Below are 24,835 nucleotides of genomic sequence, written 5' to 3' on the forward strand. Positions count from 1 at the left end.
TCTCGATCGTGTGTCTGGCTCGACCGCGCGTGTGTGTGCTAGTACGCGAAGCTTCCAGGTCCGAGGCAAGTGCGTAAGGTGCTCGCGCGTTTCCAGTATGTAGGTAACGCGTCTCTACTCTCTTCGTCTCGTCTCTGGCTTGATCGCGACGCAAAAGAGGAAGAAGGCGGAAGTAGGGGACGTTCTCGTGCCCTGTATCGAGCGACGCGAAAAACACGATATCGAATCTTCTGGTCGTGTTGCAGTTCGTTTCATTCAGCGTTACTTTCGATGAGCCTTGGAATTCGCGAACTGTAGAATCTCATACAGGTCTATTGAAACTTTACTCCGTGGCATAGAATTGCTCGGAGTTCCTTCTTCGATTTATGTTGCCACTTTATTGATGTTATTGTTCGATTAATTGAATTGGGAAATTGTTTGGGAATACGGGTGTACGAGCAAGATAAAGAACGAGTTCGCCGATGGTACAAAGAAGTTAATCTTAATATATTTCCATATCTATAAATATACATGGCTGCCTGGCAGCTCCGCGTAGAACAATAAATACTGTGAATGAGACGATCAAATGGTCGATAGCGATGATCATTTAGTATATACGAAGAGGAGAAACATGATAAAGTGAGAAAGAGGCGATAAAGAGGGAGAGGAAGAATGAAGCGGAACGAATTGAAAGAAGGAGTCGTAGAAAATGGGAAGATGAGAAAGGTGAACGGTCGAAGAGGAAAGCGACATCCGACAAACATCACACGGATGCCTCGTGAAAGCGAAGTCTAACGAGATTGAAAATACGTCTCGCTGTTGTCCCTTTGTTTTGCTAAGTAGACGATGGCTTGTAGGCGGAATAGGCGAGATCGTGACTCGATCTCGCCCATCCGCTGGATCCGTGGCCTCCGGCAACTTGAACGACTTCATGGCCATGATCCCCGCCTCCTGACACTAGTTTCTTCAAACCGATGATGGAAGCCAATACCAGAGCCAGCTTGCTAACGATCAAAGCCTTGCCAGCTAAAAGAGCTAACGCTCCTAAGGCCAATGGTACCAAAGTTCCACCAATCAACAGAGGAATAGCTAGCAGACCGCCCATATTCTTCTTCTTTTTGCGGCCTGCAAAGAAAAATAATCGAAATTTAATTAAACGAATTCCATGGTTTATATTAGATCGCTGGAAAATTAATTTTGTATGAAAAAAAATGTTTGTTGTATGAAAGACTGCAGAGGGAAAAAGAGTGGGCCGTACGGTCTACTGGACCGGGAAATCAGAACTGGAAACTTTCTTTTTTCGGATGAATGCTCTAACGAGTTGACACGATAAGACCAGTTCTAACGTTGTATATCGACAATTGTATAAATTCTCACCTTCTTCCACCAAACTCCGTTGAAGTTCCTCTACATTGGGCAGCTTCAACTTCAACGTATGGCTTTGGAAAAATTTCATCACCTTGTCGAAGATCATGGTATTCAACGCATTTTCTTTGTCGTCTAAAGCCCTAGGTAGCCCGGCCTCAATCTCCTGAAGAGATTTCGGTGGTTCCTCCGCGTTAGAGATAGGCTCGTCCTGAACGAAGGTAACACCGTCGGCAACGTTCAACTGAGTGCTCCTAGACACCCTGTCTACGGCCGACAGCAACCTCACTTTCAAACAAGAACTGATATCCTCGTCCGCGCATTCCTTGTAAATCTGGTACATCTGTCGAAGATCTCCAAACACGTTGCTGTTTCCGCTAGACCTTGCTGTCTCTTCGTTGATGGAATTGGTCGTGGGATTGGTCTCGGCTGATCTAGCCGAAGCCATGGCCAGTAAAAAGGCCACGTACACGGAACAGTATGCAAAATCTCTCATTTTGTACAATTTAAAGAACCTGGAAACAAAAAAAGTTTCTATATGTTCCAGAGAAAGATCTTTCGATTGGTAGTCCTAAACCCTCGCACACACTAAGAGGGAAATTTAGCAAGGAAATGTGCGAGAGTAGAAACTAACAGAACCTACTTCTGTGGACTTCTGCGCGGTATTTTGGGAACAAGCGTCGAAGCTTGTTAGCCACCGGTACTCGAGTTGTTTGACACTTTGGGCCGCGAGATGCGTGCTTACACAGAGCACTGTAACTGGACTGTCCGTAGCGGAAGCCCTGCCCTAGCTCTATATATCTGGTCAGGTGTACCTCCGTGGCCGGTGATATTCTCCCCACCGTGGCGGTGCGGCGCGTACGAATACCGCCATTGTGGGAGAATTTTCATTGCCAAGGATCATTTGAGAGCGGAGACCGCGTCTCGCTAACCACCTGGGGTCCACCACAGGTAGAGAGCAGAGTTGCTCTCCAGATCAGCTCGGAATTCGCATCCCTCCTCTCCTACCGTCCCAGCCCCACCAACTCGCCATCGATAAAACCGACGATTCCGGCGAATCGTTTCGCTACTCTCGACCGGATCGTCGTCCTCGCCCTTGTCGTTCGACTTCTTCCGCTCGACCGGTCTGACCAGATCAGACATCAGCGTTTCTGATCGGAAGTTCGTGGCAACCAGGTGTGTACGTGTCTTCTACACGAATGTCCTTCTGCTGTGATTTTCCCTCGTGTTATCGTCGTGTCTCGATAAGCCTGAAATCGAAAGCATCGCGGGAGAGATGGTGGTTGATCGACCTGATCCGCTGGAAGTATCGGATTAACCAGATCATGATACGCTCGTATGTTGTAATCACGAATAGCTAGGTTCTTTCTTTCTCTTTCTTTTTATTCTATAATAAAACGGAGGTATAATGACGCGCGTAATATATATTTCGAGACAATACAATCAACATTTATGACACGAACAAAAATAGAAACGAAACTGTGTTAATTAAAGATAACCGTTAGTCATTGCCAGCGTTTCAGCCGTCCTGGTTAGCGTTTGCAGCGGCTGTTTTCCCTCTTATCCTGTGGTACCACGCATCCTTGCCATCTTCGTCCTGGCTGATGGCGACCGGACTGGTTAACTGGGCCACACCAAGTGAAAACGCGTTACATGTGGTAAACACGCGTAGGCCACGGACCCTCGGAGGGGGTATCCTTCTCTTAATGTTCTGGTTTATGAGCGCAGTGAAGCATCGGAAAGCAGCGAGCCAGCAATGAAATTTCGGTGGGGAACTGGCCCTGATCCGCCTCGATTTCTTTTCTCGTTCTTCTCCCACGCTTGGCTGCCGTTTTGATTCGATGAGTCGGTCGATGATTTGACGATCGTTTCAATGACTCGACGAATTTTATAATTCGAATGCTAATGAATTTTCGCGAATCTAAAGAGATCACTGATAGAGAAGAAACAAACGAAAAAATCTCCGGTCAACAGAACTTAGTATGATAAATTAGTAAAATTAGTATATTATGTCTCGTCACAAGTTCCTCGGTCGTGTTCGCGTCACGTACGTAAAAATGATGTGAGAAATGGCGAAAGCGAAATGTCGCGAGCGCCACCTTGACATCGGCAGGAACCATGATTTCCGGTTCGACGAGCTAAAAGCGTGTACACCGGCGACCCCATGATTTTCTGCATCGCCATGTTTATTGATGAAACCCCGTGTCACGCGTCACTTGCTCGCCAATGAGACCGTCGTGTTCACTCGCATTTGGCTTTGCTCCGATCAGTGAACACGAGCATGCACACACAATCCACGTATGTCAATTTGCCTCTCATTATACGGTCGGTATGCAGGTTACCGGTTGGAAGTTCGCGGTGCATCCGGTTTCACTGTACCATGAGTAATCTATGCAGTAGTAATGAGGGTGCTTGGCGAAAAACAGGTAAGCTTTACGAGCCATTAAACGACCGCTGGACGGAGCTAGGTCAGTAGCGACACGGTCGAGCGAACGCTCGCCATTATTTACTACAGAATGCCGTAAAATTGACATCGCAATGTGCCTGGATGTTACTAGACAGATGGAATGTCTCGTCGATCGATGGTGTCAGAATAAGACGAATTACTACGGGGAAATTTCCGAACTTGTCCTTTTTCCTTTTTTTTCTCTTTTTTCAAAAAAAAAAAAAAAAAAAACAAATATAATTCGGTTGCATGAAAGTACTTTCTACTGGTTCATCCGAAATCCTCTATAGCGGTCGTACTTGCTAGCAGCTCATTAAGTCGTATCTGGCTCGAGTATCAATGGATGCACCGACGCGTTCCTATACTACTTTCACTCGTTTTCGTAAATATCAAACTCGCGAGAGTCCTGTCACGTGACATATGTTGCACGTAGAAGATTTCTTGCCTTGAAGATCGTTGGATCCGCGCAAGATTCCTCCAAGTGTAAGAACAAGGCATAAATAAAAGAGAATAGACGGACGTAACCGCAAACGTTCCTGAAGAGGGTTTTGCGTTCTCCGCATTCTCACACTCACGTATGTTGCGTTTTCCTTTGGACAAGACGCAGCGCGCCGTTCGCCATCTCTTTATTATAAAGAACAAATGCAGGCAATAACAAATAGCACACGTCGAATGAACAAAATTAAATAAATACTAAATCATATTAGGCGCAATGAATAAATAACAAAGGCTCGAGTTACGCTATACATGGAACGAGTATCTCGTGGAGGCACTGGTTCGTCGTAGAAACAGAAGAGAATTAGATTCTAAGGAATTGCTAGGGAATTAATTTCTAGGGAAGAATAGGAGAACAGGACAGAACGTATGAAATATTCAGGTAGCGATGAGGATAGGAATAATAAATATACATAAAACAGAGAGCGGTAGAGTCACGAAGAAAGGAAACAAAGGAAAGAATAGAGGAAACGAAAGGGAGGAGATGTTGAGAGGACGAGGAAAAGAGGAAAATGAGGAACGTCGAAGACCGAACATTTTTTACGAGATTCTTCATGCTTGTGATTGAGGTTGATGAGCGCGATAAGCCAACTCGTGAGCATCTTGAGGTAAACTCCTGGCCCAGCCGTGGCCACTGCTTCCGGAATAACCACCGCCATAATCAGCGCCACCGCCACCGTAACCACCACCATGGCCGTCATCGTGGCTGACAATGTGGCTACTGCTGTGATGAGGATGCGACACAACTTCGTATGTCACGTGCTTTCCTCCGCTAGAGCTGAGCAGCTTTTTCAACCCAATGATGGCGGAAATTACAAGGGCGATTTTGCCGACCAGAAGAGCTTTACCAGCAATGGCGGCGATCGCACCGAGGGCCAAGGGCAACAGGGCTGCTGCCTTCAGGGCCAGGGCCATCATCAACGGACCGAGGATCTTTTGTGCCTTCTCTGCAAAGGAATTCGACGATCGTTAAGTGAACGGTGGTAACGGTAACGTTGGGTAGAATGTTGTGGGTTAATGTTCGCTTGAAACAATCGAAAGAATTTTAAAGCACCATACCAATGTGTATAACAATGAAGAAATTTCAATTTCTCGACCATCAAAAAATTTATGTTCTAAAAACTTAGAAGCATTCGATTTCTTCGTCGTTTGGGTAACACGTTAAAGTTGCAGAATCGAGGAGCTCCTGGAGGTGGTGGCCGTTTTATTGGTAATTTTCTGGTCAGCCGCGCGCGGAAACGACGCTTAACGTAGCGTGACTACAATTTCTCATCGATTACGAACATACAATGTACGGAAACCGAATAAGTATTCTCATGAGCACGGGAATACGACGTTTGAATACTCTGAATTTCTCACGAGGAGGCTGAAAACGTTTCTCGAAAGAACACGACCCGACCTTTCTCAGGACGATGCGCGCGGAGAGATCTCGAAGTAGAATAGGCGAAGGTCAAGGCGACGTACCCCGCGTACAAAGGAAAGTATGTCAAAAATCTCGCGCAGCGAGATCTCGAGAGGTCTATCTGTCTTTTTCTCTCTCTCTGCTCGCAGGTAATCGCATCTTCGTCGCTCGAGTCGCTTCAAGGGGAAGCGGAACCAGTTTCTCAGTGGGTCAACGTCTTGCAAGCAGCTTCACCGGCATCGTCGTCAGCGTTGTCATTGAATAGTGCCAACGACGAGGCTTGGGAGCTGGCACGGTGCTGTTGACTCTAACATCGAGTGAATCCCAATAACCCATGCACTTGTTGCGTTATATAGCGATCTGATTAGCCTATCGTGCGAACCGCGATCAAAATACTCGACGATGCCTGAGTTCTAATAATAAATAGATAGCCTCTTGGCCTATTAAGAAAATACTTTGAGTTCGCAATAGATAATTGAGTTAATGTCAAATGAAAGAAGTATATTGTAAAGGAATTTCGTGATTTTGTAAGCTGAGTAGATAGATTTAGCTGGAGTCGAAGCGAATGTTTTCAAGTGCCTTTTATCGCTAATCGATACGGTTGAGGGCTCGAGTTAGTTGAAGGATCAATTTATACTCACTCTTCTTGCCACGACTTTCAACAGCATTGTCGGTAAAGTCCTCGAAACTTCGACCGGCAGACTCAATGGCGCCAAGGATATCGGTTCCCTTGAGGTCGACTTTGACAGAATGCGTCCTCAAGAATCTTCCCAGACGGTCGAATAAAAGGGTATCCAAATCGCTAGACTCGATTGATCTGCAAGAACACGTTAATCGATTAATGTCTATCAAAATTAATCAATATCGGTAAATTAATATAACGATAGAAACAACTTGGAATGTACCGAACAGACAGAAATATTCAAATCGTATCTGAAAAGTATTCTACGAAACACAAAATTCCATTAAATCAAACTCGAGACTGACGTCCGATTTTTAAATTTCGTGCAAGGTATAACTTTTGACGAAAGAAAACCGACCTAGGTGCACCTTCCTCGGCGTTCGACGTCTTGACCACAGTGATGCCGTCCGTGAGCGTGATATCCTCCTTATCAACGAGCATCTTGTCCACGTACGAAAATACTTTGTATTTGATGCAGTTGATCGACTCCTTCTTCAGACAGTCGCTGTAGATGGTCGCCATGAGGTCGTTTTCGTTTCCAGGTTTGTCATTGGCTGGCAGGGCCGCGGCTAGCACCGGAAGTAGCCACAAAATGGTCACAAAGTACTTGCTCATGTTCCTCGAGTGTCGATCGAAACGTACAAGGTAATAAAGGAAAAAAGAGAGGGAGAAAGAGAGAAAGAATCACCACCGTGCGTCTACGAAAAAGTTCGAATCGAAGAAGACGAAAAAGTTGCTGTATTATCCTTGATACGATCGCGCGGTGATGTGTCGTAGCCGATTCACGGTTGGAGAGGACGCCAGGATGAGCGTCGATCGAACCTCGTGTGTTACATCCAAAAGAGGTTGCTTTGCTTTTATACCGAAGTATCGCACGAGGGGAGACCTCGTGGGCACAGGCCACCGAGAGTTCGCGTTCGCGTTCGCTTACCAAGAGCTGTCTCTCTCTTTCATACTACTTGCAATCCCCCCTATGTCCTCTCTACTTGCGCCTCCTCGCTCCTCTCTCCTACCCCTCTCTTCGACTCGAATCCTCGCAGGCCTCTCTACGAGGCTCTCCTTCCCCTTTCGTCATCCCTCTCCTCGATCTGGTTATTTCGGCGAGGCAAAAATTCCTCTCTAAACTCGAGTAGAAACAGAGTAAAACACATAGGAGCAGGATACCGGAAATAGCCGCAGGGGAATAGAAGAGGGAGGCACTTGCATTTTCTTCCCCGTCGTTTTCCATCGTCAATGGCCCCCATGACTTTGGTCTCCTTGTTTCCTTCGTCCTCTTCTTCATCCTGCCGTCTGCAGCAGACCTACTTCGGCCTCCATTAAGGTTTGATGGTAGAAGGGAGGCTCCCTCCTCGGTCGAATGGAGATTCAACGAGGGAAATCTACGCGGTGGAGGTCGTGGGGAACACGAGCATACACAGCAGCAGCTCCCTTGTGATTTCTCGCACGACTTGACGTGCCTCTCTTTACCGATTCCTTCGATCGTGTCTATTATTATTAGCAGGAGAGCGCGATACCAGTGCTCGTCCACCGTACGTCCAGTCCCTTTTTGCATGCTACAGAAGAACTCGTAAATAAACGGTTGACAACGAGAATCGAAATCATGACAAGGAGACTAAGACGTTTCTCCTTTAATCGTTCCTCGTGGTGATTTTCTCCGGATGTCATGGGATGCACGAAACTTCTTACCGACCTATTTTAACGAACGTTTATGGTTTAAAGTTCTCGGTAAATTGGCAGCGTTGTCGCACGAAGGTTCGGAAATGTTACAGTCTCCCTGAATAGCATGGCACTGGCTTTGAATCGAAGTTACCTAGACCGGTATTGGGTCTTTTACAGTTACCCGAAATTTAATGTCGTTATATTCTTTCCTTGAAACATATTTCTACGTTTGAGTGCTCTCTGCCCGTTATTCGTCGGCATAATTTACTTTAGGGATCCCAAGTTCTTTCTGTAGCTTCGTAACATCAAATTACGAGTTAGAAGTATCGCCTTACCGTTCCCATAGAAAACTACGTGTGAATTTCGTCATTGTTTGTCCGAATGCAAAAAGGTATCGAAACGATTCTGATGCTAGGACAATCGTTAACGGCCACAGAGGTTGACGTGGATGAAGCATCGAAAAATTCATCGGCGAATGATGGACGCGAGATATTATCTCGGGAACGGGGTCGCTCACCCATTTACAACTGGGTCGAGTGCCGGGCGTTCGTTTCGGCTGTCTTGTCTCTTTTTATCTCTCTCATTCTTCCAACCTGTCTTCATCTTACCTCGATCCATGTCTCTTTCCCTCTGGAAAGACGGTCTCCATTGGTCCAGCCGGTTTCGGGGATCAAGATCTGCCGGTCCTCGAGAGCGAACGTCGCCCCGGGCGGAATCATCCACCTGACGCGGCGTTCACGACTCGCCGCGCTGACGAACGCGTGCACGTGAAGAAAAGCGAAGGTACCTCGGCCGGTGGATAGCCACCCTGAATGAAAAGATTGTGAACTGACCAGATATCGTGAAAACGGAGAAACCCGATGGAGTGGAGAACGGTTTCTAGTAGCGGAAGTCGCGGTATCGAGGACATTATGGTTAGAGAACTCGGGAATCAAAGGTTAAGAGCCCGTGTGAGAGAGTAGCTGAAAAGAGACAACACACTTTCATCCGATCAGAAACGTCGTCGTCGTTGAGTCTCGAGACGTACCAAAGTTAGACGGTTATCGAAAGTCTGTGTGTTCAGAGACTAGATGGGAGACGCGAAAGAGACGAAGAGTGTAATTTGATACGCGGAAGAATCGTAGTGGTAATTAGATTTGGACGGAATGCAGACGAGCAGTCTGAAAGGCGACCTGGACGAGAGCGAACGGAACTGCGGGAAGAGTAACGGGTCGACTACCGATTGTTGTTTCGAAATTCACGGCGAAGTTCAAGGTGTTGCGTGCCATGCCACTCGAAACGTCGATGGAACACACGCGCGATGGCGTGCATCGCACGATTTCCTCGGGAAATTGGAATTTTCGTTTTGCCTCTCTCGTTTCCGCGTAACATAACCTAATAAAACACGGAGTACAAAATTACATAGGATGTATATAGATTCTCTTACTTATGCTGGTCCTCGTTTAGCATTGATTTTCTTGGTATAAAATTATTCCAAGGCAAAACGGTATTCTCGACTACGAGACGATGAAGCAACGTTGCGGCTCACGAACAGAGCCGAATACGTTATTTTCGATAGGTAACCTGGTTCAGAAGAGGCTTCTGAAAATCGAACATTGAAACTTTCCAATTTCCAATCGGGTTGTTGGAAACAGACTCCGAAGCAGCGTTCCACGATGGAATCCGTGTCGCGCGCTTTTACCAGATTTTTACAAGGGCCAGCGTGATTCGAATCACGGTGACCTGTCGATGTCGACGAACATCTGTCGGCGCACGGTGCGGGCCGGTATGCGGCTAATAAGGCACTAAGAAACCTACAGGCGACCAGAGAGAATCTAGTAACCCAGTGACGCATGAGAAACTGCCGCAGCTAATCGTGACGTGAGAACCGTACCGAGATTTAGATACGAGCAAAGCCGTTCGTTCGGCTCCGCCACTTTACGACTCTCTAATAATGAGATAGAAGGCTCTCGCGTTACGAGCACAAGGTGAAATTCCACTTTTGTGACATCCAAAAGAAAGCCTCTATTCATCCGCTTGCAGATCCGTGACGCGCGCGGGGCGCAGCGCCAATTTTCATGGCTGCTTTTTCTTTCTTTTTTTCCTTCTTTCCTCTCTTTCGTTCTTTTCCTTTCTGTTTGTCCCGACTGCATCGCCCTTCTTTCTTAATGGACGTCGCGTTCCCGTTTTTCTGCTCGCGTTTGCTCCCCACGTTCGAAAAAATTGGACGATTTACAGAATCCACGGTCTTGGGTACACGTCGACGAATAAAAATATATTACACTGCCGATGCGTTTTTGCAATAAATGAACAGATTCTTTTCGTTGATTCATCGATTCTGGAAGTTGGAACTAGTTCCGTATCTTTCGACGATGTTTCAACGATTGCAACAGGATAGCTTGCGTTCGCGGTGGTTAATGTACTTTGATCGTGGAAAGAGAGACAGCAGCCTGAATAAAGACGAGATGCCTCAACACCGCGTCGCGATTAATGCACCGTGTCTCTCGCCGCGTGACTTCGCCACTAACGAAAGTCTCCTCTTCCTTTCAAAATAATTCCGTATCTTTTTTCCTTGGGATCTCTCGCGATCCTGTCGCGGTACGGGCAGACGTAACGAGCCGTGACACTCGTGTTCTTGCCATTCCGATTCGTTTCACCTTCGTTCTATCAAACGGTTCTATCCTTTGACATAACTCTTACTAATTATCTTAATCGCAAACTAATATCTTCGCCGATACGCAATTTATATTCAATGCGAATATCGAATGAAAATTGCGAGCAGATCGTCGATCTTTATTTTAGAAGAATTCAAAAAGTAAACGTAGATACAAGGGACGAATTGTACTTTTTCGTTTCTGCAAATATTGCGATTCTCGTCAAGTCTGAATGTTTAGTGGCAAAGCACTGGAGTCACGTCGAAGCTCGTGACATTAACAAACAATAAAACTCGAGCAATCCATCGTACGAATCGTGACTGTTTTACATTCGCTCCTGGTCGGCGGCTGCAACCACTAATCAGCCTGTGGGTCGCACGTCGAACGTTGGCCCAGAAAGCCTCGGCAAAAAGGATTTTTACTGGCGGGCCCCGGAGCGACTTGACCAGAGACGACGGAAGAAACGGCAATTTTGCGTCAACCTCCTTTCCAGCCGCACATTTTCCTCCTCTATGTGGGACTTAAGGACATCGGTCGTGGAAGATTTAGTAGAATGTCCGTCCTCTCGACCCGATTAAGAATGACGAACGGGAGCCTCGGCCTCTCGACCTCCGCGTGTGTCTCGCGAGGAAGCTCTAACGCATCGTCGTGCGTCTCGCTCGACCGGATGTGCACCTTGCCGGTGCACTTTCCCCTCGGCTGTGGTCCGCCGCGCACTGCTCGATCGCGATAACCATCTGGCATTTCCATCTCAGCGTTGCGTCGGCTCGATTTCGCGACGCGCGGGGCCGGTTTCGAGGCCGACAGCTCTGAAATTTCGCCGGCGAAACGCGCGAAGGAAAGAGAGAGAAAAAACAAGTCAGTTTCGGAGGTTCTTGGAAGGTTGGAAAGTCGGCGAGTGATTTCTCTTTTCGCCGTGGATCCGGGAAGATTTTCGACGATGAGAAACTCGTTCGACAATTTGATAGATTGCTTTTTGTTTCGATCAACGATAATTAAACGATTTTTCCTTTCTCCTTTTCTCAAGGAACGGATGAATGATCTTTTTCCAAGGAAAAGATTCGCTGTACGAACGGAGAAGGGATAGCCGAATGAAAATATCGTTGTATCATATAATTTTCTACAACTTCTATATTTGACGGCTGAACATCAGTATTACAATGATTTTCAGGTAGGAGTAATTCAACGAAGTTCATCTAAATCGTATTGGACTAGATGTTGTTTTGTTCGGCTGCGATTGGAAAGAAAAAATGGTACTGAGCGACATTGGTCACGCCTGAACGAGCCCCGGATTGATGCGGAAGCGTCGCGACTAGCCTCTATGTTTGATTCCAAAGTCCTTTGTCTGTCCATTCCATTCGTATACCCTTACAACGATAACATTATTTACACGTGGGACCACGGGATGGTGGTCGCTTAACTATTCAAAAATTGGATAAATAAACAATAAATAGCTTTAATCGACCCATTAATTACCGACACTTTCATCGATGCTTCCATAATTTCTGGATCGACGATGAGAAGAAAGGATGAAAGGAAAAGGGAAAGGAGAAAGATAAGAGGAAATGAAGAGGAGGAAGAGGAAGAGGGAGAAACGGATAGTTTACACGAATAGATCTAATTTGAAATTAGTGATGATATCCGGAGTACGCTTGGTTCTGTGCGTAATTGTGGGAATCGTCCCACGAGCCACCGGAAGACCATCCTCCGCTCGCAACTGGCGCGGACCATCCAGCATTGCCGCCGTTCCACCCATTGTAGGGGGTGACATCGGAATTCTTCGACCAAAGTGCCTTCAAACCGATGAACGCAGAAATGGCAAGTGAAACGAGGGAGGCGAGGATGGCCTTCTTAGCTATGATACCGATGGCGAAGTACGCCAGGGTAGCGAGGGCTCCGATTTTCACTTTCGCCGCGATCAGCAGAGGTAAGATCGTTTTCAGCATCTTTTTCCTGCCCCGACCTACAAATAAAAATGAGGGAATAAAAGCGAAAGATCTCGTGAAATTTTTTAATTGTACAGATTTTGTAATATAGATTTTGTTGGCAACTAAAAGTACATATATACGTGTGTGTACCTTCAACGACTTCATTAACGGCTTGGCGAATCTCTTCCGGTGCAGAGTCGCTGATGGCACGGGCAGATTCTCCGATCTTTTCAAAAGCAGGAGCGAAATTGATCTACGAATCGAATAAATATTACGTCAAATATATCGTGTTGAATAAGATAAATATAAATAATTTTCTTGACGATCGTCTATTTACCCTAAGACTGCGACCAGTGAGGAACTCTCCAGCTTCCTCGCTGACAAAATTCTCGAGAGCACTCTGTCTATCTGTGACACTGTTAGCCGCGTCGATTTCCTGCTCGTACATCAACTCTTTACTAGTTCTAGAGCTTCTTCCCTGACTGTCCGCGCTCTTCACCAAGCTAACACCACTGAACAGTTCGAAGCTGTCCTTGTCGAAGAACTCCTTCGCCTTCCGGTACAAGCTCTTCTGCACGCAAGAGATGCTGTCGCTCTGCAGACAATCCTCCAAGCTTTGTCCGGCGGCCAGAACAACGGCTGATAATAGAACCACAACGGCGATTATCTTCATGATTCTCGTACGACGAAACGGAAAGTCCAAAACACGAAAACGAAATATAACGGTCGGTGTCACGACGATTGGGATTATTTTCCTTTTTCGAAGCCCGCCCGTCGGTAGTGAAATTTCGTGTGGTCCATCGTGCAATCTCTTTAGCTTATATTTGGCGGGCCCCTCCTCTGCGCCCCTACACGTCACCGCCCCACCTTGTCTCTTTTTTCTTCCTATTTGCCATGCAGGAGTGTCGTCACGATGTTTCGACCGCGTCGCTGTGTTCCGTCCGGGCCGTTTAGCCGGCCTAACCGACGAAAGTATTCGGACGGCGAACGCGGATAGGTGTTCCTCCACGCGTTACAGCCGCCCATCCATCCGCTACGACCTGCGACCTGCCCACGGCCAACGAATGCGGGACGACCGTGGGACGCTCAAAGAGACCTTCTCTTCCGTTGTTCCCTTTCATCTTACGACCACGTACGTTACTTTACTCCTATCGCCTTACGCTTCGTCCATAGTTTGCTCGTAGCACTTAACACGGAAGGTTAACTTTCATGTGGAAATTCGTTGGGAAATTAAGGGCAGATGAAGGCAGATAGGGCAGATTGAGATAAGGGTGACCTACATTTAGAAATTGTCCCAAAATTACAGTTAGTGGTTCGGTAGCATGTTGGTGATGGCTTGTGTTTGAAGGTTTAGGAAGAATCTTGGACTAATCTATGACTAATTTAAACTACGTATCTAAAGCCCAAATTGTTCTAAAGGTACAAAATCATATAGTTCGATACTTCGACATGCTAACATGGTTTCTCTTGAGAGAAGTGTTATGAAGCCAGGAGAAGCAATTAACAAGAATCCAGCAATTAACCATAGCTAGTAGAGAGCGGTAAAACGTGTACATGAGCTAACAGCACTAACCGCAGCAGATAATTAAACAAGGTATAAAAACAAAGAGGCCATTGGCATAGACCACAGAGCTATACTAAGGCAGAGGTCCTACTAAGCGTACAAGTAACTGCATCCGATTCGAAGCAGTAAATTCATCGTATCGGTGCTTGGTGTACGTAAGTGAAGAGTCTCGTAGTAGCTTGTCAATCGTAATTTCCGCAGGAAGAGGTCAGAAATTGGTGTGACTCTCTCCTTTCGTGACCATCGCGAAGCGCGATCGTCATGAATGAAAGAAAACTGGTATAGATCAGGTTCAAACATCCCGGATCCGACCTTCATCGCGAGACGAGGTATACACGCGAACACCACTTTCTACTCTGACCCCGCGCGACTCTCACGAGTCCGTGTCGATAACACACCTCTTGTCGTTTTCGTTTCGCTCCTTCTGACCTGAAGCGGTTACAAAGCGGTCGTGGAATTTCGGTTGCGAAATAGCGGCGCATGTAGGTGCCATCGGTGGAATTTCGTGCCGACCACCGGCCGCTAGGTCATTGAAATTCCGAACGCGTACCACCGACACTCTCGTCGAACAAGTTGGATAAATCCGGGAAATCGATCGTAACAACGATCTTAGAAAGTAGTTACACGTTTGTAAAGTTTTGGTTTCGATTTCCATTTTTATTCTGCATCTTGTATTCTTATCTTTCCACGTTTATTGATGTTGTCTCTTTATTTTTGCTTCTATTCTTTATGTGGTGAATTAACTACAGAAGCTTTTCGAATACGGAATCTGTACGACGCTCAGCTTAATTGTGGATGATTTGCATAAAAGAATTTGTCTGTTCGTATACAGGTGCTAGAGAGTCACGATTTTGCAATTTTTATTTAGTAAAAATAATTATACAAAAATTTTAATCACCCATAACATCAGTATAGTAGTGTTATACAGTCTCGATACCTTCTTAATCTCGTTCGCAACGAATAATACAGTAGGCTGTCTGATCGGGCACTTTTCTAATCTCCTGCCGGCAGATAATTTTTAATCCGGTCAAATCTCCATAATTCTATATTCTGTGTTATATAGCTTGGATATATTAATTCCCCTATACTAATTACCCAAATAAACAAAGGCGTCGCGTAACACGACGTGTCGCGTTGACATAATTGCTGAGAGCGACGGCCGTACTAATAAAACGAGACTTCTTCTCGCACAATGACGGTGAAGGGACCGGATCGGAAAAGGAAATCTGGCTGATCTTACGTCAGTGCTCATTCATCCTTTCTCGAGCGTCGCAATCCTTTCGTCGATCCTTCGTTCTCGTGGAGAAGGAGAGCCGTTCAAAAGTAAAACGAAGGTTTCTCCTTCGTACCGTGCAACAGAAAGGAACAGACACGCCCAGCCGCAGGTAAAATCGCGTCTAGAGGAACGCTCGGATGATCTGAACGTGGATCGCGAAATTAGGTGCGCCTGATATCGCTCGTTAAGCGGATTATGTAAACTTTCACCGAGCCTCCACGATTTCCTGCATCCTCTTTGTGCGTTTTCCCTTGAGTTTGCTCGTTGGAGGGGATACGAGCGCCTTTGTCGCTATTGAATGATTATCGAAATTTGTTTCAGAAAATTGTTTGTGGCGTAATTTGGAAGGAAAGATTTAACGTTATATTTTAAGGCTTGAGAGTGCTGGAAATAGTGTCAGTAGGGCAAGCAAGCTTCTCGTACACCATAGTGCAGCCACTTTCAGTTTTAGCAGTAATTTCAGGGGACTTGGAAATGCTGACACGCGATTGTTTGCTAGGTGTAATAATCGTAAGAAGAATTCCATACATAGGAATTGATTTGATGCAGGATTATTTGACGAATGAGCGAAGTGTCACATCGTAGTGGAATGTTTCGTGAATGGCTGATGGGACCTACAAAGTTTTTCGGTTTGACTATGTGGGAGAAGGATAGAAGAAATTCGTTTCCTTCATTTACAATTTTATTTCGTGTTTACCTCGACTTATTGCTATTCCAACGCTACAGAGTTTTGTTTCTAATTTAGATAGCGATTCAAAATAGCTTATCCATATTTACGTTTAAACGCCATGTTTTGTCGTCTAGATCGAAATATTCGAATTTTGTTGATTCCTTTCACGAATCCTTTCGACGATTCGCGAAACGACATTCCAAAAAAACGAGAACTCGGAATAAGTGTCATAGCACACACATGTTAGCCTGGACGTTAACGTTTCTCTCTGGCTCGACTCGCCTGGCATACACGTTCGAAGTTTCACTCAAACCAGAGAAACGTCCGATGACACTCGTCTGCTAATGGCGGACCGCGTATTAACCCAGAACGGCACGCATCGTGCACGCAAAATTTCTTGCAAATTCCCTGTGATTTGTCTTGCACTTCGACGAACTTCTAAATTGCAAACTTCTCATAAAAATAGTCGAGAACGAAGTCGGTCCGTAAGAAACAGGAAAATTGTACCAAGTAAAGTTTTTATGTTCTTCATAGCCATTGCTGCAAGAGGCGTTTGGAGGAAATGGAATTTCCATCTTTTAACAGTAAAATAGAAAATATTAAATAAGAATAGAGTCAAGGCTGGTCAAACGAAAGAGTCGAAGAATTTCGCGTAGTCTACTTTTTGGAATGAGTCACCGATTTTGAGAACTTGTTACCAATTCTGTAATTCTGTGACGTACCTTTGTTCTCGTGACACAAATCCGACGTGGATTGTCGACAAACGTGCATTTATCCACCTTCTTTTGTTCTCGTTAGTTAGTATCGGGTTTATGGACTAAGCTTTTGCACATTAAGATCTTTACGTTTTAATCAATTACTATCATCTGGCGATTTTTTACGTTTCTTCACGTTCGAAACTGAGTTCAAACAAGCAACTAGTGTCGCTATCGCCTTAGAAACTCCGTCGGAAATTCCTTCAGAAATTTTAAAATTCCATAACAGAAGAATTCAAGGAATTCGAGATTCCTATATCCTCCTCTATATATCAAATCGTTAATCCTCTATCTCCCATTCATCACTAGCGTAATTCACACGATCTCGCCACTTACAGAGCTACAAATATTTCTGTTTTCAAATTAGCAACTTCCATTCTATAATACCCTTAGCATGAACACTTCAACCAGGAATCTCAGATTATTCAGAGCAACGATAGGTCATCGTTGACACGCGCGCCTTCGTAAAATCGGTCGACGTCGTCGCATTTGAATTTTAAATTTTCTTTCGATCAATAACGAGCGTGGAATGTAACGGACTACTCTTTCGTACTAAAGTATTTCCTTTATGTTCGGTATTCTTGGATGTTGTAATATCGATGAAAATGTCGCGTAGAATTTTAAGAGGAGGAAACTTGCTGGATCCATTGACCTGACTCCGCTCCTTTCGTATTCGGAAACGAGAAGTGTCGCGGTTTTGCCGGTCCATTCACGAAAACGTTCTAACTTTCGTTTTCCCTTGGCGATGCAGCTGACGTCAGACGCGTCGCGCTCGAGTTTACGGCGCTACAAAACTTTAATCGCCGTGTCGCTGTCCTCGGGCGGCGAAAGAAAACGAAAGGAGACCGAGAATTACGTGCCGATTTTGATAAAGCCAGATGCTGGACAGGGGTTTGTCGAATGCAAGAAAGGGACGAAAATGAAAGCAGAGGAAGTTGCGAGTATAGTAAGCAAAGATAAAATATCAAGAAGAGAAGAAATTTATTCCCGTTAGTGATCTATTGCAATTTATGGTAGTAGTCGAGTGAGTAAAAATGAGCGGGGAATTCAGTCGAAGGAATTTTCTATGTACATACAAAGTCGATAGCGAAGTACGTAACTTATTTCCTAATGAGAAAAAGAAAAATACCTAACCCATCGATGAATAGTGAGAAAGTTTATGGATGTCCACAATGGCAGAAAAATAAGGAAAAGAGTGAAATTATAAATTATAATCCATCTTTAAATAGACGAAGAAATTCTCGAGAGATTTATGTAGCAATAAATTTCAATATTAATAGCAGAAGATTACATCGACGGAACGAAGAATGACTGCATTTCCGCCATCGGTTCATCATCCGTGAGTTGCGCAGCGATCACTGCGCGATCTGAGTCGATTACCAGCGCGTTTCCCCCGTTTTATGATATCTCAGACGTAAAAAAGGAATCGTCCGGAATGTGTGCCAGTGGGTCTCGGCCCCCGAACGCGCTTTTCCTCCCTCCAGGCCTCCGTCGAGGAGAAGAACGCGGAGAACGAGCCTAGTTTGAAGAAAATCACGTCGAGTAGGGGAACAGGTTACCGCGAGTGGGGAGGAGAAGTTGCATAGAAAGAGGAGCTCTGTGAAACTGCGCCGATTCTCTCGATCGACCGCTGAGCGGTTTCGATCGTCGCTATTTCTCTTGCGAGGAAACAGTCCGTATCGAAATTTGCGTCACGAAGAAGTTTCCTAAAGATAGGAACTGATCGTCCAAACCAATAATCGAGTCGATTTTCATGGAAAATTTTTTAAAATGCCAGACAATAAGTAATTGTATTCGTATATACGATCGAATCACAAGAACGATAAGCGATATTCACGGTTGTTTCGTTAAGTAGGTGCGAACGATTAAATCGATACACGAATATCATTAATTAACATCTGGCTGATCTAATACCGACGCTTATGGTAATTGCGATCACACTACGGATTACACTGCTGTTAAAGGCTTCAGTACCTCGAAGAACGTTTCACTTTGCACGATTTCTTACACAATCGCGTCGTTCTACTTGCGAGACACGCTTACCCACAACCGACCAACCAACACGGACATCCGGATTACGAGCGGTCAGGAAGAATCCTTCGCACAAAGTTTATTTACCGCTTTATGCTCGTTAATCCGTTCGATTAGAAATAGACTAGACTAGAGAGTTTAATCGCGAGCTTCAAGCATCGTAAGCACGAGGCAGAAAGAAATATGCAACGCACGGTATGGCGACTCGTTGGCACACTTACTTCGATCGGCTCCGATTCCATTGCCCGATTTTCCTACGCTCGATCAAATCCTACCGGCCGATAAATCCTCAACACATCTGGTCCATCGTTCTCGTTTACGAATTTTCTTCCAATAGATGGAATTTACGAAGATATTTTTTCTATCTCTCTTTTCTATCTTGACTGGGTGACTTGATTGAATGGAACACACGCGCGAACTTTTGGTCAGGTAATTAGTTGGATACTTTTTATTCGATTGCGCAATAAATAAATAGTACAAAAGAGGCTGAATGGATGAGTGTGTAGAGAATGAAGAATAATAAATAAACATGCTTCGACAGGGTGTACTTTGGTTTTTTCAGCGTCCGTCCGTGTCGTCGATTTTCCGTCCCATGATCATCGTGGTCCACAACCGATCGTTACATTTTCATCACTATACTGTGTATACGCGTTTCACGTGCAAAACGAATCTCTAAAGCGTCACTTTCTAACATTCTGTCCGTCATGTCTGTCACTACTACCGTGTCGATGTCATTGTCACTGTTGAGAATGGCCGTCCTTGTCTCGTGTGGTATCTCGCGGCACGCTCGTAAAGTCTCTTCGAACGCGGTTTAATTATACTGTATCGGCTTGACTCTCGAAGAAGATCTACGACGAACGGCTCTGTGTACGTGTGTGGAAGATCGATTGGATCAGGACACCCGCGAATCACCGAACAGGTGCGCGTAGCCTCTATACGGAAGATCGTGGTCCTCCTCGCTGAGGGACCGTTTCTTCCGGTAGTGATGGTGGCCGACGTCCTGCGCGTAGACTACGTGATGTCCACCGCCGCTATCGTGGCTGCTAGCCAACTTCTTCACGGCGACAATCAACGAGAGCATGAGCGCCAATGCCGACACCATCAACGCCTTCATGGCTAGCAAACCGAGAGCACCGAATCCTAGCGCCGCCATCATCTTGCCTGGAAATCACGAGAATGCTTATTAGTTAGTCAACTTTTAAGATCCGGGAAACTGGATAAGGCGTAATTTAAAAGATTTAGCGTTTGACTCTGAGATTTAGATCGTAATAGATATTTCTGTAGAGATTCGCGTTCGTATCCTGAAATCTGAAAGTAGATTGATTATCCTATGTAAATGTTGGTGCTTGGATTCTGAGATTTATCTATGAATAAATATCTTTGTGAATGTTGAAGCGTGGATTCCAAAGCTTAAATATGGATAGTTCTATAAACGGCGATGTTCGGACTGTGAAGATAAAATCTAAGCGGACATTTTTACCGATCTTGAGGAATAAGATTCCAGTTTGATGCAGTGAACTTCGAGCTTTTATTCGCGGGAAACTAGTATAATATGGTACGATTTAAATCTAGAGATTTGTATCATTAATTACGAGAATTTAATTCCAGTTTAAAAAGAAAAAGACAAACTATTCTTAGCTATCAAAAAACTTACAGATTTCGAAACAAGAGGCTGCGAGATACTACTTAAACAAGAGACAAGATACTTTTTTACAACTCTTTAAAAAAATATAAATTGTCCAAATTACAGAATAAAAATGTATCCAAAGATTCATCTAAAATTGTAATATATTATATTCAGCGAATCATTTTACCCATCATCAGCGCCAGTAGCATTATTCCGCCATTGCCGCCCTTCTTTCCGCCGCCACCTCCACCACCGCCGCCTCCGAATCCGCCGCCTCCAAAACCGCCACCACCACCTGCTCTGGCTGAAATTGAAATAAAATTTGTCAAACAGCCGACTCCGAAAAACCACGATTATCGTCCCAAAAATGGAACCTGCAATCAACCTTGATCAGCCGGTAGACTCTCTTGGAGAGCACTCTCGATATTTTGCGGCAAGAAGCTTGGCAGCTTAATTCTGAGTTCTCTTCCCTCCAGAAACTGCATCAGGGTTCCCATATTTCCAAATCCTTTCATGAACCTTCCTTTACGAATGGGGCCAGTTCCTGGTACCTCGACCAAACTGACGCCATCAAAGATCTCGATATTAGGCTCCTTGCTAGACTTCTCTAATAGCTGTTGCATGATCTTCCTGACTATCCTGACTCCGTAGCAGGATACAGATGCGTTTTTAGAGTCCGTTGTCGAGCAGTCGGTCGCAAATCCGCTGAAAGGATCCTTCGTATCGTTGGCGTCCGCGGAGTAGGCCTGTGTCGTGGTAGAAAGTAGGCAAACGATCAGCAGACAGAGGGCCAAACAACGACGTTGCTGTCCGCGTATAGACGCGCTCCTGAACCAATCCATAGTGTCGATCGTAACCACGTCGATCCTCGATTCGAAGTTTCCAGTCCGCTAGTAAAACGTCCGTTAAAGTAACAAACTGTTGCGATATCGATCAAACTTCACGATTCGCGGGCAGACACGCGCTGAGAGATTAGAGATGCTACGGAACCTACGGCGGAGGTCCGAGTGTTGCATCTCGTCGGTCTTCAAATCTCATTTATATAGTTGTACGTGCCGGTCGGTGATTGTATTATAAAAAAAGCAACGAGAGCATCGCCACTCGAGACCGGCCAGAGACCATTCTCTTATTCGTGTTGTTGGCCGTGTGCATTAGCCTGCAATTTTTCGTTCGCTCGGCCGATCCTCTCGTAGCTTGTGTTTTTTTAATTCTTGTTTTCGAAGCGTTTTAGAGCGTTACGCCGCGGTTGGCTGCGAGGCCTCTCCAGCGAAGGAGCGAGCAGGCGCGACTAGCTCACACAACACGAGCTTACGCCTCCACTTCCTATCTCCGTTCATCTTTCACTCGCCTCTCGATTTCCCTCCGTTGCCGGATCCCATACCTCTCATCTTCGCGTCTCTTTTATTCTAGATCAGTAGATATCAGCGTCTTCTGATATCGTACCCCGCCTGCCCCACGTCTCCGGATACGACTTCCTTTCCCTCTTTCCGTGCTTTAGTGGAGCAGAAGAGAACGTGGCCGATTTCGAATCTCTCTATACGCGCGTGCCTGTTCGTTGTTCATCTTTCAATATGCAATTAACAGACAGAGCCACGCGAGTCTCTCGCGTCCGCGCCAGATATTAGCAACCATGAAGTCTGTTTTCCATCGGCCGGGAAACTCATCGTAACACCGTGAATGCAATAGGATAATCGCGTGAGACTCTAAACGACGATTGTTTCTGGTTCCGACAGACGGAACCAGCGGGAGGAACGATCGGTCTGGCTCGATCGGCACCGGGCCAGATCGTCGAACAAAACTAGTTCATCTCCGCGCATACCTTTCTCTTCTGTTCCACTTCCCTTCGTGTGCTGCTCGAACGATACACGGTATACATATACGTAACGCCGGCTGGTAGGTATAACTAGGCCCGATTCGAAATCATTCGCTCGTTCTTTGCCACGACGCCACGCCACACGGACGATCGTGTATCCTTGAAACCCGATCGACCCGATCGCATGGGACGATTCGCGATCGATTCGAGTCTTCTTCCTCTCTTCGTTTCTTTCTCTCCTTCGTTTCTTCTTTCACATTGATTGGCTACCGAGGCAATGGGGAGGGTGCGTGAACGTTTCTCGTACTTGGATTTCGCGGATCCTTCGAGGGCGAAGGCGAGCTTCCGCCTCTTGAAACTGGGAAATTACGAGAAAACTTTTGCGATAATTTGGAGGTGTATACCTTGAATTCTTAAATAATGGAAAGTTTATGAAATTATACTGAACTAGGTGGGAATTCCATGGGTTTCCGAAAAATTCGTTCGAGATTTCCTTTGAAATTTTGCCACTTATGACCTCTGTCAGAGTAACTCTGCGTCTTCTCAATTTAAAGTTCCATACACCTAGAATTTCAATCGTTAGAACTATTTTTCCCAATGTATCGACATAGCAATCTTTAATTAACGAGTAGTTTGTTTTTATATCTTCGTTTGAAATGTTCATAGATTTCGTTGTAACGTCGGTTCTAAATATTACGGTTCTATAGCATATAAATTTATCTGGATAAAATTCACGCACGCGAGTGTCCCCGTTTCTCTGATAAAAAAGCTAACAGCATTTAATCAATTCCAAGTTTCTCCAGAAACTTCTGTAATCTGCCATAGTGGTAGGGAGGGTGTTAGAATTTATCGCGGAGACGTTTTCTCCTTTCGATAGACGAAATGTGTGTCGACGCGGTGCAATCGATCATTCACAGACTCGTCGACACCGTTAACGCTCCTTCGACATCCTCCTGCGTCGGCAATAAGAAGATCCGATCGATACATCTAGATACTTTCTCCTCTCGCGACGAATTTCTCCGAATCCGGCGAAAACACGCTTCCGAAAAGAAACCAGGCCACGAATTTTCGATCGAGGAACGTATCATAATTACGATCACACGCGATAACCAAAAAGAGACTAAAATATAAACTTTTAACAGACAGTTGCAATCCATTGCATTTAACGTGGAATATATGACATTTCATTTCGATTAAAAAATTACCAAAATTAACTCAAGGCCGATTTAATTATCCAACTTTAATAATTAACAAATAATCAGGAAGTGTATATCGTGGACGTTTGGAAGACGTATTTTCTATTTCGATTATATAACAGTTTGATCAAATCGTATGAACTCTAAATCTCAAATTTGAAAAATTAATTCATCATTTTTCATGTTCATACGATACGATTGACCCACGTGTCGATTTTTTCCGACTTCCGAGCATCGGTAACTGGGTCAACGATGACGGCCACCTCTCTCCCGTACCCGAAACCGAAAGTTGATGTCACAGAGAGAGAGGAAGGGATAGAGAGATTCTTTCTCCTGAGTGTCCCTTATCGAGCCTTCATCTCCTTTCCGATCCTTCCCAATCGAGGTGGAGAAAGCGGCTACCGCGAAACGAGGACAACTTATTCGAATGAGAGAGATACTTTGTGCATCGCGGTCCTCCGGTAGTTTTCCCTTCGTTCCGATCATCTTTGACATCTCCGAAAGTTGACATTCCTCAGGGTGGGGAACACCTCGAGGCGTCGAGAATTTGGGGTATGGGAGCCTGAGAACGTTTATGCTTTTGTGAACGATGACGTTGAAAAGTAATTTTTAAACATTTTCCAAAAATCCCTCACTTGAAAGTTATGAAAAGCCTGAATATTTTTATATTTTTTTAATACTAATTTTTATTTTTATTTTTTAGGGGTCTAGGGAATGGCAATTATTTGTTTGAGTAATCGAGAAGATATTTTCAGTGAATTGACGGATTTAGAAATTTGAAATGCTTCTAAAAAAAGATGGTATTAAATCAAATTTCTAGGATAAGTCGACGCCGTCGTCACACTTGATGTTAAAGTCCCGCTAAGTTCCGCAAAGCGAAGCACGACGTGACGAATACCACGAGACATTCGGCATATTTTTACAATCGAACAGCTAGAAATACGCCATCCAACTTTCATATAGTCGATGCTACGTCTAATCGTATATAAATAAATTCTAAAACGGTTAAGTTTTCTCTGTGTACTTTATATACTGGAAATAAATGGTGACGATTGTTTTCCATCCAAATGTTTTGAATGAACATTCCTACATTTTTAATTACACTCCACCGGTAAATTGTCAATTAGTGAAATCATAAAGATCCTCAAACGGAATCGATTTAAATTTCCAAACGGTAAACAGACCAAGGATAACGAACTATTTAGTTCGTTAATTTTTCATGATAGTATAAAATACCTCAAGAATGTGAACATGAAATACTTGCTTCAAATTGAATATCCTTTTTCGTTCTTAAGATCCCTAGAAAAAAAATGG

At 44.9% G+C, this 24,835-nt stretch overlaps 4 protein-coding genes across 4 annotated transcripts; all 4 read right to left on the reverse strand.

Annotated features, from left to right (window-relative positions):
* Positions 1 to 611: 611 nt before the first annotated feature.
* Positions 612 to 2,098, reverse strand: LOC122576061. The gene is made up of 3 exons (XM_043745850.1): positions 1,988 to 2,098; positions 1,357 to 1,859; positions 612 to 1,104 (listed from the first exon to the last, which is right to left on the reverse strand). The coding sequence occupies exons 2-3, from the start codon at positions 1,838 to 1,840 to the stop codon at positions 815 to 817; spliced, it is 774 nt and encodes a 257-aa protein (XP_043601785.1). The 5' UTR covers positions 1,841 to 1,859; positions 1,988 to 2,098; the 3' UTR covers positions 612 to 814.
* Positions 2,099 to 4,782: 2,684 nt separating this feature from the next.
* Positions 4,783 to 6,984, reverse strand: LOC122575334. Its single transcript, XM_043744120.1, has 3 exons — positions 6,728 to 6,984; positions 6,329 to 6,504; positions 4,783 to 5,232 (listed from the first exon to the last, which is right to left on the reverse strand). Exons 1-3 carry the CDS (start codon positions 6,982 to 6,984, stop codon positions 4,838 to 4,840), a joined length of 828 nt encoding a protein of 275 aa, XP_043600055.1. The 3' UTR covers positions 4,783 to 4,837.
* A 4,824-nt stretch (positions 6,985 to 11,808) lies between these two features.
* LOC122576114 lies at positions 11,809 to 13,357 on the reverse strand. Its single transcript, XM_043745993.1, has 3 exons — positions 12,927 to 13,357; positions 12,740 to 12,842; positions 11,809 to 12,624 (listed from the first exon to the last, which is right to left on the reverse strand). Exons 1-3 carry the CDS (start codon positions 13,260 to 13,262, stop codon positions 12,290 to 12,292), a joined length of 774 nt encoding a protein of 257 aa, XP_043601928.1. The 5' UTR covers positions 13,263 to 13,357; the 3' UTR covers positions 11,809 to 12,289.
* A 6,420-nt stretch (positions 13,358 to 19,777) lies between these two features.
* On the reverse strand, positions 19,778 to 21,458 carry LOC122575342. Its single transcript, XM_043744134.1, has 3 exons — positions 20,898 to 21,458; positions 20,700 to 20,816; positions 19,778 to 20,046 (listed from the first exon to the last, which is right to left on the reverse strand). Exons 1-3 carry the CDS (start codon positions 21,352 to 21,354, stop codon positions 19,778 to 19,780), a joined length of 843 nt encoding a protein of 280 aa, XP_043600069.1. The 5' UTR covers positions 21,355 to 21,458.
* Positions 21,459 to 24,835: the final 3,377 nt, after the last annotated feature.

Source organism: Bombus pyrosoma, linkage group LG15, assembly GCF_014825855.1.
Source record: "Bombus pyrosoma isolate SC7728 linkage group LG15, ASM1482585v1, whole genome shotgun sequence".
Taxonomy (NCBI): Eukaryota; Metazoa; Arthropoda; class Insecta; order Hymenoptera; family Apidae; genus Bombus; species Bombus pyrosoma.